Source organism: Panthera leo, chromosome A2 (assembly GCF_018350215.1).
Source record: "Panthera leo isolate Ple1 chromosome A2, P.leo_Ple1_pat1.1, whole genome shotgun sequence".
Taxonomy (NCBI): domain Eukaryota; kingdom Metazoa; phylum Chordata; class Mammalia; order Carnivora; family Felidae; genus Panthera; species Panthera leo.
In genome coordinates this window covers 6,087,102-6,101,797 of record NC_056680.1, presented here as the reverse complement: position 1 = coordinate 6,101,797, position 14,696 = coordinate 6,087,102, and the positions used below count along the sequence as shown (strand labels likewise).

Here is a 14,696-nt window from a genome sequence, read left to right as displayed (position 1 = left end):
CCAGTCTTCTGAGGGGAGGTCAGCGCCCTGGCCCAGAATGAAACAATCTGGAGAGGGAAGGCTGTGTATCTCTACCCGCTAATGTGGGAATGGGCCGGGAAGGCCCTCAAGGAGGCCTCAGGCGGCAGAGACGGGCCTCTGAGAACTGGCTCTGCAGCGGGAGGGTGGGGCATGTGCCCTGGCTGGAAGCCCAGCTGCCCCACCTCCCGCACCAGCCAATCTGGGGGCGGGGGGGGGGGGGGGGGGTGCCAGGCCCAAGGCCAGGGCACTACCCAGCCGGCAGTCCCCATAGGCACCTGGGCAGCGGGAAGGGTGGGCAGGAAAGAGGCTCAGACCGCGTGTACAAACATAGATTCTATTGGGGGAGGAGGGGTGCAGGGCTGGGGTCAGTCCTCCTTCAGGCTCCCGAACACGGCAGCCGGCACCCTCTGCTGCTCCAACCGCACCTCTGGGAAAGGAGGGAGGCCACGGTCATTCCGGGAGGGGGGGCCCCACCCGCGCCTCCGCGAAAACACCCTGCCCACCTGGCTGGCCCCCTACCGTTGGGTTCCAGATCCATCTCATCCTCGTCCTCGTCCCCCCCTAGCTCGATCTCCTCCGGGTTGGCTTGCTGGGCCAGCTCGGCCAGCTCCTCCCGGGATGCGTCGCTCCTGGGGGTGGGCAGGGGTGAGGGAGGGGGCAGGCAGGGATGAGTGAGGGAGGGAGAGAGGGACGGGGCAGGCAGGGATGAGGGAGGGAGGGAGGGACGGGGCAGGCAGGGGTGAGGGAGGGAGGGAGGGGGCAGGTGGGGGGGGAGGGAGGGAGGGGGCAGGCAGGGGGGAGGGAGGCAGGGAGGCGGCAGGCAGGGAGGGGGCAGGCAGGGGGGAGGGAGGGAGGGGGCAGGCAGGGGGGAGGGAGGGAGGGGGCAGGCAGGGGGGAGGGAGGGAGGGAGGGGGCAGGCAGGGGGGAGGGAGGGAGGGAGGGACAGGGCAGGCGGGTGAGGGAGGGAAGGAGGGACAGGGCAGGCGGGTGAGGGAGGGAAGGATGGAAGGAAGGACGGAGGGAAGGAGGGACGGGGCAGGCAGGGGTGAGGGAGGGAGGGAGGGAGGGGGATGCGTGCCGCTCGGCCTCCCCGCCACCCCTGCCCCCGCACCTCACAAACAGGATCTTGCTCTGGGCCCGCGGGGGCTGGTCCCGCTCGGCCTCGGCCGCCAGCTGCTCTGCCCGCTGCTCTAGCAGCTTCATGTCGTCCATGCCGCTCTGCCCGGGGGCGAGGTCGGACACTGGTGGGGGAGCGTGGGGGTCACACACCAGTCAGCCCAGGCCACACCCGCGCCGGCCCCCGCCACAGCCCGCTCTGCTCCTTACCAGGCACCCCACCCCCGTCCGTCCGAGGACCCAGCCCTCGAGGAGTTCCCAGGCTCGGCAGGGGGTGGGGAGGTGGACGCTCAACGCTCTCAGACCAGGAGGTCAAGGGCGGGCAGAGAGCAGGGGCCGGGCCCTTACGGCGGGTGCCCACAGCTGCTCACCGGTGCCCGTGGCGCTGCCCGACACCTTGAGCATCTGCGAGGCCATGAAGTTGACCTGAGTGTTGTACGTGGCCTGCACGCTGCGGCGGATCCGCAGCATCTCCCGGATGGTGTCCTCGTTGCCGTGCCGGACCTCGAAGTCCTTCCACGTCTGCCAGAAAGCCCCGGTGGTCTGCGCGGGGTGGGGCGCACGGGCGTGAGCGGCTGGCTCGGCTGCAGCCTCCGTCACTGCCTGCCTGCCCGCCCGGGCCCACGCCCTACCCGGGGGTCACAGATCTGGGAGCAGAAGCTGTAGATGGCCCGCGCCCGGTCGATCTCGCCGAGCTTGCACTCCATGTCCGCGAACCGCAGGCACATCTCCCGGGCGTGTTCGTCCGACAGCACCTGGGTGGCGGTGGCGAGGAGGGGGCAGGGCATGAGCAGGCTCCCCGTACCCCGGGCCCTCCGGAAGGCTCCCGGAGGTCCCATGCGTGGGGGCACGCTCAGAGCCTCTGGCCCCCCCCGTTCCCCGCCCCGCCCCACAGGGCACCTCGATGGCCTTCTGGTAGATGCCGCGGGTGTGGGTGACCCCGTAGATCTCGGCCGCACGCTTGATGTAGATGTTGAACATGTCGTACTGCTGGGCGGGCTCCACGGCCCGGGTGGCGCGCTCGTACACTGCCATGGCGTGCCGGGCCAGGCCCCACTCTTCCTCCAGCTGGGCGTACAGCAGGTACAGTGCTGAGACACGAGGCGGGGGGGGGGGGGCGGTCAGAGGCTGGTGCCCGGCCCCAGACAACCCCTCCCCTGCCCGGCCCGGCCGCCTCACTCTTCGCGTATTTGGGAGGGCAGCCGTCCAGCGCCTGTTCGAAGAGGTCCCGCGCCCGCTCCAGCTTGCGGCCCCCGTAGCGGGCAATGAATTTGGTCAGGTAGGTGCTCCAGATGTCAGACACGTTGGGCCACTTGAACAGCGAGATGCCACGCTCGTACGCCTGCCCCGAGAGAGGGTGTCGTGTGTGGGAACCCAGGGCAGGAACACGTGGCGTCCAGCCTGCCAGGAGAGTCCCCACGTCTCCCTCGGGCTGGTCATGGCGGCCCCTTCCCCGTCCACCCTGCCCCACGATCACGGCGCGGTCAAGGGGGCCTGTACGCCTCCCTCAACGGACCAGGACTAGGACCTACCAAGTCACCGGTAGGTAACCTTATGGGTGGGGGAGTCGGGGGGGGTTCCTCAGTTCTGCGGACACTGGAGCCCATGGCCCTGGGAAGAGGTTCCCATGCCCAGGCCAGGGGCAGGGCCGGTGTCACTCAGGCGGGAGGTGGCACACGTGTATGTCATCTGGATACGTGCGGTCTCCGCCTAGAACCGAAACCTCTCAACAGAGAGGCAGGGCCTCCCAACACGTGCACGTGCAGGACCTCACGTACCTACAAGCTGTCACACGAGCAGAGCAGGGACAGCCTGCACACACCCGCAGCCCAGAAACAAGACTCGGTGCCTGTTAAGAGGTGAACTGTGTCCCCCAAATTCCCGTTGAAGCCACAACCCCAGGACCTCAGAATGTAACTGGACTTAGAAACCAGGCCTTTAAAGAGGAAATGAAGGGGAGTCGTCACAGTGGGCCCTAATCCGAGATGACTGGAGTCCCTGTGGGATTAAGACACATACACACACTGGTGGGAAGACAGCCGCCCACTAGCCAAGGACAGAGGCCTTGGGAGAGACCAGCCCCGCCAGCACCACAGTCTGAGATTTCCAGCCCCCAGGACGAGGACGGTACGTCTCTGCTGTCTGAGGTCCCTGCTCTGCGACACCTTGTTAGGGCCACCGGAGCACACGGACACAGCGGCCGGGGCCCCGGGACAGGAGACCCCGCTGTCCGGGACCTCCAGATCAGCCCCCCTCACCTTGAAGCTCTCCTCGAAGTACTTGTGCTCCTCCAAGAACATGGCGTAGTTGATGACAATCTGGGGCGTGGCGATACGCAGATCCAGGATGCGGTCGTAGACGGCCTTGGTGGACTGCGGGGCGGCAGCAGGTCGGGGCACGTCCGGGGCAGAGACCGCGGCCCTGCCCCCGGCCCCACGCCGCCACGGGCCCTCGGCCCCCTGACTCACCTGGAAGGTGCCCAGGCTCTCCTCCAGGTCGGCGAGCATCGACCACACCTTCAGGGACTTGTACACGCGGTTCTGCACGGGCTCCGAGCCGTCGAAGTACTCGGCCCGGCGGGCAGGCAGCGCGGTGGCCTTCTGGAGGGAGCAGGCAGCAGGGCGGGGGCTTGGGGACAGCCGGACACGGCCACACAGCACACCACGCCCCCGCCCTAACGTGGGCTCGCGTTTACCCGCAGCAGCCGCAAAGCCTGGTCGTAGTTCTCGTGCCGGAGCTCCAGCTCGCCACACTCACACCACACGCTGGCCAGGTCGTCCACCTGCTTGAAGCTCACCTTGGTGGCCTTCTCCAGGATGATGCGGGCCTGCAGGGGTGGGCAGAGGACAGGTTGGGACCCTGCCTCTCTGCCCCCCCCCCCCCCCGCGAGAGTGACTGTGCCTCCTGGGTCCTCTGGCCAAGCACACGCCTCTACTCACACACGCGCAAACCCACACACGCAGGGCACTCACGTCGTCCAGCTGCCCGTTGTCCTCGTAAAACTTGGCAAACGCAACCCACAGTGTGTGGGGCTTGCCTGTAGCCTTGAAAGGGTCCACCGTCTGCACGGCCTCCGTGTACGTGTTGATGATCTGGGTGGGAAGGACGGAGTCAGGCCGGACGGTGGGGGCCCGGCAGGCAGGGGAAGGGGGGTGGGGCGGGGCCGTCACACACCTCCCGGGGGCGGCCCTGGTGCAGGGCCACGCGCTTGTGCCACTCGTGCACGTGGTGTGGGTTCTGGCGCAGCAAGACACTGTTGAGGAGCAGGGGCCGCCGGCCGATGAGCTGCTCGAAGCGGGCCAGGCGCAGCTCCAGGTCCACGTCATCTGCGCTCGAGATGGGGGCGGGGCCTCAGCACAGCGGCCCCGCCCCCACCTCTGCACCACCAGGGCACGCCGACGACGACGGTCCGGGGCCTGGCGGACTCACTCCACTGGCCACTCCGGCCAGAGACGCAGCGCTAGTCCCGGCTACTCACCAAAGTTCCACCCACACCCGCCTCCCTCTGTCGTGCAGACGCACCTCCCCCGTCGCTGTCCCTTGGGGCTCTCAGAGCCCTGCCGGCCGGCCCAGCCCTCTCCCCTCACCGGCCCAGGCCTGCCTCACCTTCCTCCTCCCGCCCCAGTTCTGAGGCCGTCTCCATCTTGGCTGCGATCATGCTCTCCTCAAACTGCGCGTAGCTGTCGAACACCTGGGTGAAGTCGCGCACGGTCATCACAGTCCGGATGGCCTCCTCGTACACGTCTCGAGCCTGTGGGCACGGGCGGGGTAAAAGGAAAGTGCTGTCTGGGGGGACGCGAGGGCCTGCCCGCGTGGACGCAGGGGACCTGGCTGCACTGCCCGGAGCACCAATACCCAGCAGAGCCACAGCCTCCCCCTGCCTCCCAGAGTGCAGGCCCCCAGCTCCTCCCCAGTAAACGGTGACGGTCCCCGTGCAGAGTGACTATGAAGCTTGAGGGAGACACGTGTGAGGCGGCCGACGCCCAGTTAAGACTCGAGAGGTGACCGACCCCGACGCCCCCACCGGTCCCCACTGCGGGGACCCCGGACTTGGCCATGGAGGGCCCCACCCCACTTCTGAAGCTCATGTTCTCCCGGTCACTCCCACCCCTAAGCTTGGGCCCCATCCCTCTACCCCTGTTCCTGGCCAGTCACGCTCCACTGTCCGCCCCCCCCCGGCCGGTGGCTCCGCCCGCCTCCTGACCGGTCCCCTGCTGCCAGCCTCAGCCTGTGGTGGCCTGAAGGGCTTCTGTGAAGCGTGCAGCCGGTCCTGCCTCCGTCCTGCTCAGGCCTGGCCGGCGGCGCCCCTCAGCAGGGCACGGCCAACCCCTCAGCCCGCAGGGCGCTCCCTCCCGTAGCCCATCAGCAGCCCCTTCTCTGCTCCGGCTCCACTCGCCTCCTCTTCCACGAGGTCCCGACGACCCCAGCCAGCAACTCTGGGGACCCGTCCGCCCCACGCAACCCCCTCCTCCACTGCCTGACAAGCAAGCTAACGTGGACACTGACGAGAACACGGACACCTCGGGAGCGACCGCTGTGTCAGGCCCCCGCGCGGCACCCGCCCCCTCTCCCCTCGTCGCCTCCCGTGCCTGCGCACCTTCTCGAAGTGGCCGCTGCGGATGTAGTAGTCAGCCAGCGAGCACCAGAGCTTGCCCAGCTGGTCGGTGAAGCGGGTGAGGCCCCCGCGGATGATGGCGTCCACATTGAGTGACTGCACCTTGTCTGGGTTCTGGGAGATGAGGTCACAGAGCTCGTGCCACAGCTGCGGACCCAGGAGGAGGAGTCTCAGCCCTGTGCCCCGTGGGGGGGGGGGGGGGGGGGGGGGCAAGCCTTCCTGCCAACCCCACCCCCCCACAGGCCCACCTGGTAGTTGGACTTGCCAGCCTTGGACACAAAGCGCTCGTCGTTCACCACGGTGGCCAGGCGCTGCGCAGCTTCATCCAGCCGGTCACTGGACTTGAGGTACTCGATGTACTCCTCTGCACTCTCGGGGCTCAGCTGGGCAGCGGGCGGCCCCACCAGCAGTCAGCGGGGCCGCAGAGCCACCCCGCCGTCCCCCCCACCCCGCTCCCACTCGGCAGCTCTGGGTCAGCCACGCACCGCTGCCCTGACCCGGCGCCAGCCCTGCCGACCCAGCCTTAGCCACACGTGTCCCACCCGGGCCCCACCAGCCCGGCCTCAGCCCCACGGGGGCAGCCTTGACCGGCGGTCCGGCCGGGGCCCCGCCAATCCGGTCTGGGCCCCTCTGGTGCAGCCCCAGCCCTGATCGGTCTGGCTTAGACAACAAAGGCACAGCCGGCACAGTCCGGGCCCGGCCTTTACCCCAAGTCCCCCAGCCAGACAGCGCCGTGCCGAGTTTCACAACGTACAACAGCTGTTAGAAGCGTGAGGGGGCGACACCCCCCCCATGCTGTTTCCGCCTGGAAACATTCCCACAGCCGTTCGTCTCCCGCTCCCTGCCCTCCCACAGTTGTGGTTTTACTGGTTTAAAAGATGTGACCAGGAGGGGCGCCTGAGTGGCTCAGTCGGTTGAGCGTCCGACTTTGGCTCAGAGTCTGTGAGTTTGAGCCCCACGTCGGGCTCTGTGCTGACAGCTCAGAGCCTGGAGCCTGCTTCGGATTCTGTGGCTCCCCCTCTCTCTGCCCCTCCCCTGCTCACGCTCTGTCTCTGTCTCAAAAATAAATAAAAAACCATTAAAAGAAATTCTGGGCGCCTGGGTGGCTCAGTCGGTTGAGCATCCAACTTCAGCCTAGGTCATGATCTTGCAATTTGTGAGTTTGAGCCCCACGTCGGAGCCTGGAGCCTGGAGCCTGGAGCCTGCTTCGGACTCTGTGTCTCCCTCTCTCTTTGCCCCTCCCCTGCTCATGCTGTGTCTCTGTCTCAAAAATAAATAAAAACATTTTAAAAAAATTAAAAATAATAAAGAAGCAGAAGGGGGGGGATGCTTGGGTGGCTCAGTCAGTTGAGCATCCGACTTCCACTCAGGTCATGATCTCATGGTTCAGTTCGTGAGTTCGAGCCTCGCGTCGGGCTCTGGGCTCACAGCTCGGAGCCCGGAGCCCGCTTTGGATCCCGTGTCCCCCTCTGTCTGCCCCTCTGCTGCTTGTGCTCTGTCTCTCGCATTGTCTCAGAAATAAACGTGAAAAAAAAAATTTTTAAAGATGTGACCAGGAGACGTGGTCAGCTTGTGGGCACCTGTCTATCCAGTTAGATCAAAAGTTCTGTGCAGGCAGGGACTGTCTTTGTCACACGCTGTCCCAGCACTCGTCTCAATACGAGACATGCAGCAGGTGCTGGCAAATTATTTGGAGGGAAAGCAAATCGCCAACGAAGCCTTTCCCCGCTTCCCGTCTGTCGGGTGACACGCCTCGAGGGGCTAGTGTCCCAGTAAGCCGGCGCTGGGAACCTCGTGAAGCGGCCGCTCAGTCCCGCCCCACCCCCACAGGCGTACCTTGAGGAAGCGCCGGTAGCCCCGCACGGCCGTCTCAGGTAGTGGGTGTGAGCGCAGGAAGCGCAGGTACAGGGGCCAGATGCGAGAGTGCTGCGTGATGGGCAGTGCCCGGAGAGCGCGGTCGAAAGTGCGGCGGGTGTGTGTGATTCGGCCCTGGTCCATCAGGAACTGGCAATAGTCTAGCCACAGCCGTGGCATCTGGAGGCGTGGGGGACGGGCAGGGTCTGAACCGCTGGCGCCACGGCTCGACCACAGAGACGGCACGTGTCCTATGGCCAAAAATGCAGCAAGACCCGGGACCCTGTCCTCTAGGGCTAATCTAGCTCAACCTCGGGCACACTGAGGCGACAGGACTCCAATCCCCCGGTCCCCGTCCACTTGCACCTCCCCCTCAGCCCTCGCCCGGCCTCTGCCCCCCCCCCACGCTCCCACCTTGTGCATGAACACAAAGGCCCTCTCGTGGCAGTTGTTGACATCTTCGTAGGCCGGGTCGGTCACGCAGCGATGCTTCACCTGTGCCCGGCGCGCCTTCAGGTATCGGTACCAGAGTTTGTAGCTGGGAAACGCGGGAGGGGCAGACAATGACTGGTCAGCCTCACACACCCCCGGAACCCTCTGCCCTGCGCCGGGAAGTGACTGCAGGGCAAAGGGGCCTGGGGAAGGACGGCAAGTCTCAGCACTGGGGGGCACGGGCCAGGACACCAGGGAAGGTGTGCTGAGCCGTCAGGGGACGTACACTTAGTGCCCGAATGACAGCCATCACCTGGGACCTGCTGGCCAGTTCCGTTACGGCAAGATTAGGTGGGGTGGGGTGGGGTGGGGTGGGGTGGGGTGGGGGCCGGGTGGGGTGGGGGCCGGGCAGGGCGGCTGGGACCGTTCCCACCTGCAGGGCAGCAGCTTCAGGGCCCGCTCGTACAGCTGATTGAGCCTCGGCTTCGGGGCACCCTGCTTGAACTCAATGTAGCGGAGCCAGCATTTGACGGAGAACTGGTTCCGCATGATTTCCTCCTCATAGGGGAGGTCCTCTTCCTCCTGCGGGAGCCAGGGAACGGGGAAAAGAGAGACCTGAGCTCAGAGCCAGGGCACCAGACAGCCACATACCAGGACTCAGGTTTGGATTTCACTCCTCGAAATCTTACTGCCCACAGTCTGACCCGGGTCACCAGACTCCTCAACCACAGGGTTCCGGGCCAGACTTGAGACTGTCATCCAGACACCACTCTTTTGGCCCTCCCAGTCAAGCCACCTACTCTCTGGCCCAGGTCACCAGATTTCTCAGACTGCCCATCCACTGCCAGGTCTCTCTGGACCTGGACGCCAAGATTTAACTCCGCACAACATGCCTCTTCCTAAACACCAGGCCTTCAGCATCTCAGGCACCCACTATCCAGAACTACTCAGCTGTCCCAGAACTCAGAAAGTGAACACGGAAACCTTATTTGACATGAAATCAGGAAGCCCTGAAGGGGGCAATCCCATGCCTACCATCTCTTTGTCAATTGCAGACCCCCCCCTGCAGGAAGAAGGGCACCTTGCGTTCCCAACAGAAAGAAGCTTACTTTACTACCCCAGCAAGATTTTCTCCTTGCCCGGCAACAGCCCAGCCAATGAGAAACTGCCACAACTCAGCCAATGAGAAGCCATCACCACCCTGAACTATCACTTTCACCTAACAGATTTTCCTTCAAACCGGCCCCTCCTAGTTTACTCCTTTTTCTCTATAAAGTGACGTTACTTGGGCACCCAGGTGGCTCCGTTAAGCGTCCAACTTCGGCTCAGGTCATGATCTCACGGTTTGTAAGCTGGAATGCTGCATCAGGCTCCGTGCTGACAGCAAAGAGCCTGCTTGGGATTCTTTTCCTCACTTTGCCCCTTCGGCACGTGCACGTGCTCTCTCAAAATAAACAAGTTTTAAAATAAAATAAAGTGATGCTCTTCTCCTTTGTTCTCCAGACTTGCCTTCGGTTTTGCCATAGCTTGCATATCCTGAATTAAAATTCCTCTGCCGTTCCTAAATAAACCCACTCTGCTGATAAAATCACTGGCAGTTTTATCTTCCAAGTCGACAGAAGCTAGACCTTTACATCAGAAGGAGAGGTATGGACCAAACCCCAAGCCTCCCCAGTACGAAACACCAAACACCTGCGAAGATGCTAGGCCTCTATAGACACACCTCACGCACACTGCTGGTTCAGCCCCAGGCCACCACAATAAACATCACCATACAGCAAGTCAAATGAATTTTCTGGTTTCCCGACACATGTAAAAGTTATGTTTACACTGCAGTCTTTTAAATTTGCGTTGGCATTATGTCTAAAAAGTGTTATAACTTGATTAAAAGATACTTCCTTGCAAAAAAAGTGCTAACCACTACTTGAGGTTTCAATGAGTTGTAATCTTTTTTGCTGGTGGAGGGTCTTGCCTCAAGGGTGATGGCTGCTGACGGATCAGGGTGGTGGCTGCTGAAGGTTGGGGTGGCTGTGGCAATTTTTTAAAACAAAATAAAGCCTGCCACATCAACTGAATCCTGCCGCCACGAACAACTTCTCTGTAGTATGTTGACTCGGTTTTTGACAGCACTTGAAAAAAATTGTTATGTTTATTTCTGAGAGTGAGAGAGACAGAGCACGAGCGGGGGAGGGGCAGAGGGAGAGGGAGACACAGAATCCGAAGCAGGCTCCAGGCTCCGAGCTGTCAGCACAGAGCCCGACGCGGGGCTCGAACTCAGAACTGAACTGCGAGATCACGACCTGAGCCGAGGTCAGGCGCCCAATGGAGCCACCCAGGTGCCCCATCAGTTTGACAGCATTTTACCTACAGCAGGCCTTCTTTCCAAATTGGAGTCCTCTCCAACCCTGCTGCTGCTTTGTCAACTAAGTGTGTGTCATATTCCCTCTCTGTCTTCTCCGCACTGGGAGCAGCTCTCTGGCCACAGCCCCTCATCCTCTGAAAATGTCCGCCTGTGCAAAGTTCGTCTCCGCCCCCTCCTTGGTCAGGAGCACCTGCCAGCTGTTGAGCCGATCACTGTCTGCAGTGGCATTAAAACCCCCAGAGACACTGACAGATGAGAGCCTCAGCAGCTGGGCAGCCCCACGTCCCCTAACCTCACTTATTCCTAGCCGCAGTTTCCAAACCAGTGTTGCTTCAAGGGACATCGACAGAGCAGCCAAGTTCATTGGGACTAGGGCTGCCACAGTTGGGGTGGCTGGCTCTGGGGCTGGAATCGGGACTGTGTCTGGGAGCCTCATCACTGGTTATGCCAGGAAGCCCTCTCTGAAGCAACAGCTCTTCTCCTCCACCATTCTGGGCTTTGCCCTCCCAGAAGCCACGAGGCTCTTCTGCCTGATGGCGGCCTTTTGTATCCTCATTGCCATGTGAAGGAGCCATCTCCACCTCCCATAAGTTTTTCTCCTGTGTTTCGTCTGCCCTGTGTGTTCCTTTTCCTATACTTCCCCAGGCAGCCTGGGGAAAGCGGTTGGCTCAGGGTTTGACAGAGGAAAGACAAATAAATACTGTACTAACAAGAATAAAATGGTTTATGTCACATTCTAGAAGCTCTGTTGCCATTTCAACAATCTTCACAGCATCATAACCAGTAGATTCCATCTTGAGAAACCCCTTTTTTTTTGCTCATCCATAAGAAGCAACTCCTGGCTGGGATGCCTGGGTGGCTCAGTCCGTTGGGCGTCTGACTTTGGCTCAGGTCATGATCTCGCAGTCTGTGAGTTCAAGCCCCACGTTGGGCTCTGTGCTGACAGCTCAGAGCCTGGAGCCTGTTTCGGATTCTGCATCTCCCTCTCTCTCTGCCCCTCCCCTGCTCACACACTGTTTTTCTCGGTCTCTCAAAAATAAATAAACATTAAGAAAAAAAAAAAGCAACTCCTCATCCTCATTTTATAATGAGATTGTAGCAATTTGGTCCTATTTTCAGATTCCACTTCTAATTCTGGTTCTCTTGCTGTTTCCATGTTTCCACCACATCTGTAGTTACTTCCTCCAGTGAAGTCTTGAACCCATCAAAGTCATACAGGAGAGCTGGAATCAACTTCTTCCAAGATCTTGTTAATGCTGTTATCCTTACCTCTTCTCATGAATCAGAATGTTCTTAATGGCATTTAGAGTGGTGAATCTTTTCCAGGAGGTTTTTAATTTGCTTTTCCCAGATCTATCAGAGTAATTACTATCTAGAACTGTAACTTTATGAAACGTATTTTTTGGAGTGCCTGGGTGGCTCAGTCGGTTGAGCATCCAACTTCGGCTCAGGTCATGATCTCACAGCTTGTGAGTTCAAGCCCCACATCGGGCTCTGTGCTGACAGCTCAGAGCCTGGAGCCTGCTTCGGATTCTGTGTCTCCCTCTCTCTCTGCCCCTAACCCACTCACATTCTGTCTGTGTCTCTCTCAAAAATAAATAAACGTTAAAAAAAAATTTTTTTAATGAAACATATTTTTTTTTATGTTTTTTAAAAATTTATTTATTATTGAGAGAGACACACAGAGCATGAGCAGGGGAGGGGCAGAGAGAGGGGGAGACACAGAATCCGAAGCAGACTCCAGGCTCTGAGCTGTCAGCACAGAGCCCGACGTGGGGCTTGAACTCACAAGCTGTGAGATCATGACCTGAGCTGAAGTCGGATGCTTAACTGACTGAGCCACCCAGGCGCCCCGAAACGTATTTCTTAAATAATAAGACTTGAAATGGTAGGGGCACCTGGATGACTCAGTGGGTTAAGCGTCTGATTTCAACCCGGGTCATGATCTTACAGCTCATGGGTTCGAGCCCTGCATCGGGCTCTGTGCTGACAGCTCAAGAGCCTGCAGCCTGCTTCGGATTCTGTGTTTCCCTCTCTCTCTGTCCTTCCCCTGCTCATGCTGTCTCCTTCTCAAAAATACATAAACATTAGGCAAAAATTGTTTTTAAAAAATTGAAATTACCCTCTGATACATGGCCTACAGAAAGGATGTTATGTTAGCAGGCGTGAAAACAACATTAATCTCATTGTACATCTCCATCAGAGCTCTTGGGTGACCAGGTGCATCGTCATGGAGCAGCAACATTTTGAAAGAAATCTTTCTTATGAGCAATAGGCCTCAACACTGGATTTAAAATATCTAGTAAATAGTGTTCTAAACAGACATACCATTTTCCAAGCTTTGTTGTTCCACTTACATAGCACGAAGCGGATTTAGCTTAATTCTTTTCTTTTTAATTTTTTTAACGTTTATTTATTATTGAGAGACAGACAAAGAGCATGAGCAGGGGAGGGGCAGAGAGAGGGGGAGACACAGAATCCGAAGCAGGCTCCAGGCTCTGAGTTGTCAGCACAGAGCCCGATGCAGAGCTCGAACTCACGAACTGTGAGATCATGACCTGAGCCGAAGTTGGTCGCCTAACCAACTGAGCCACCCAGGCGCCCCTGATTTAGCTTAATTCTTAAGGGCCCTAGGCTTTTCAGAATGGTAAAGGAGCACTGGCTTCCACTTCAAGCCACCAGCTGCATTAGCCGGACAACAGAGTCAGCCTGTGCTTTGAAATGCTAAAGCCAGGCAGTGACTCCTCCTCTCCAGCAATGAAAGTCCTAGAAGGTCTCTTCTCCCAACAGAAGGCTTTCCCATTTCTATTAAAAGTCTGTTCGGTCTGTGCCGTCACTTCATTAACTATCTTAATGAGATCTTGCGATCGACTTGCCACAAATGGCTACATCAGCACTCGCTCCTTCATTTGCACTTTTGTTATGGAGACGGCTTCTTTCCAAAAACCTCAAGAGCCAACCTCTGTTAGCTTCCAAGTTGTGTTCTTCAGCTTCCTTACTTCTCTCAGCCTTCGCAGAACCGAAGGGTTAGGCTTTGGCTGAATGAGACTTTGGCTTAAGGGGATGCTGTGGCTGGTGTGATCTTCTATCTAGACCACTGAAACTTTCTTTGTAACAGCAAAGGGCTGTTTCGCTTTTTTTTTTTTTTTTTTTTTTTTTATCATTCATGTGTCCGTCACTTCTAATCTTCTCCAAGAACTTTCCGTTTGCATTCACAATTTGGCTATTGGTGCCAAAGGCCTAGCTTTCAGCCCCTCTCAGCTTGCAACGTGCCTTCCTCATTAAGCTTAATCATTTCTAGCTTCTGATTTCAGGTGAGACGGATGACTCTTCCATTCACTTAAACACTTAGAGGCCACTGTAAGCTTAGTAATTTCAAAGTGGTTATGTCTCAGGGAGTAGGGTGGCCCAAGGAATAACCTATAAAGCCATCCCAACACACACAACAATTATTAACTTCCCAGTTTTACATGGGTGTGGCTCTTGACGCCCCAAAAGTCATGAAAAAGTATGAAATACTGTGAGATTACCAAAACGTGACACAGAGACATGAAGTGAGCAAACGCTGTCGGAAAATGGTGCCAACACACTTACTTCATGTAGTGTTGCCACAAACCTTCAATTTGTGTTTAAGAAAGAAAGAAAAGAAGAAAAAACCCCACAGTAGCTACAAAGTGCAATGAAAGGTCGTATGTCTGTGCTCCAGATACCAAGTCTTGGGACTCTTCAGAATCCCAATGGCCACTGCCTGACCACAGCTGACTCCACAGTTCTCCTAATCCAGACAACAAACCTTCGTTCCACAAACTACAACGCTCAGTACTTGACCTAGGCCGTTACTCCGAGCACCAAGACTTTACTACAGAAACCAGAACCCCGGCCTGATCACTATGCCTTAACTCCAGACTCCGGACTTCTACAAGATTTCGCCATGCGATTCCCCTCCCCCACTCCCGCGCACTCCTATTTCCACCAAAGGTCCGGTCGCCAGGCCCTGAACCTCGACTGCAACTCTTAACTCAGACCACTTGGACTCCACTGCCAGACTTTTACTCCTGGCCACCCTGGTCCGTAGGTCCTGCCCTCGGGCGGACAGAGCTTTGGCCCAGACACCCCAGGCGGCCAGGCCCCGAACCCCTGAAGTATCTAATTCCAGGTTCTCCCACGCGGGCCACCCCCGGCCCCGCCGCGGACTCACGAAAACAAGGTCCGGCCGCTCCGGCCGGGAAAGACGCGCCATCACCACCATTTTCCTGGCTCTCCAGACACGGGCAGAAGTCGCGTTATAATGACGTC

General features: G+C 58.9%; 2 protein-coding genes across 2 annotated transcripts; one reads left to right on the top strand and one right to left on the bottom strand.

Annotated features, from left to right (window-relative positions):
• Positions 1-340: 340 nt before the first annotated feature.
• Positions 341-14,694, bottom strand: XAB2 (XPA binding protein 2). The gene is made up of 19 exons (XM_042928264.1): positions 14,599-14,694; positions 8,472-8,620; positions 8,021-8,144; positions 7,589-7,786; positions 6,001-6,135; positions 5,735-5,899; positions 4,744-4,888; positions 4,312-4,463; positions 4,110-4,229; positions 3,833-3,964; positions 3,606-3,737; positions 3,396-3,509; positions 2,317-2,479; positions 2,038-2,228; positions 1,770-1,892; positions 1,509-1,680; positions 1,133-1,262; positions 541-650; positions 341-448 (listed from the first exon to the last, which is right to left on the bottom strand). The coding sequence occupies exons 1-19, from the start codon at positions 14,647-14,649 to the stop codon at positions 387-389; spliced, it is 2,568 nt and encodes an 855-aa protein (XP_042784198.1). The 5' UTR covers positions 14,650-14,694; the 3' UTR covers positions 341-386.
• On the top strand, positions 10,403-11,261 carry LOC122213892 (ATP synthase F(0) complex subunit C2, mitochondrial-like). Its single transcript, XM_042928269.1, has one exon. It carries the CDS (start codon positions 10,541-10,543, stop codon positions 10,964-10,966), a length of 426 nt encoding a protein of 141 aa, XP_042784203.1. The 5' UTR covers positions 10,403-10,540; the 3' UTR covers positions 10,967-11,261.
• Positions 14,695-14,696: the final 2 nt, after the last annotated feature.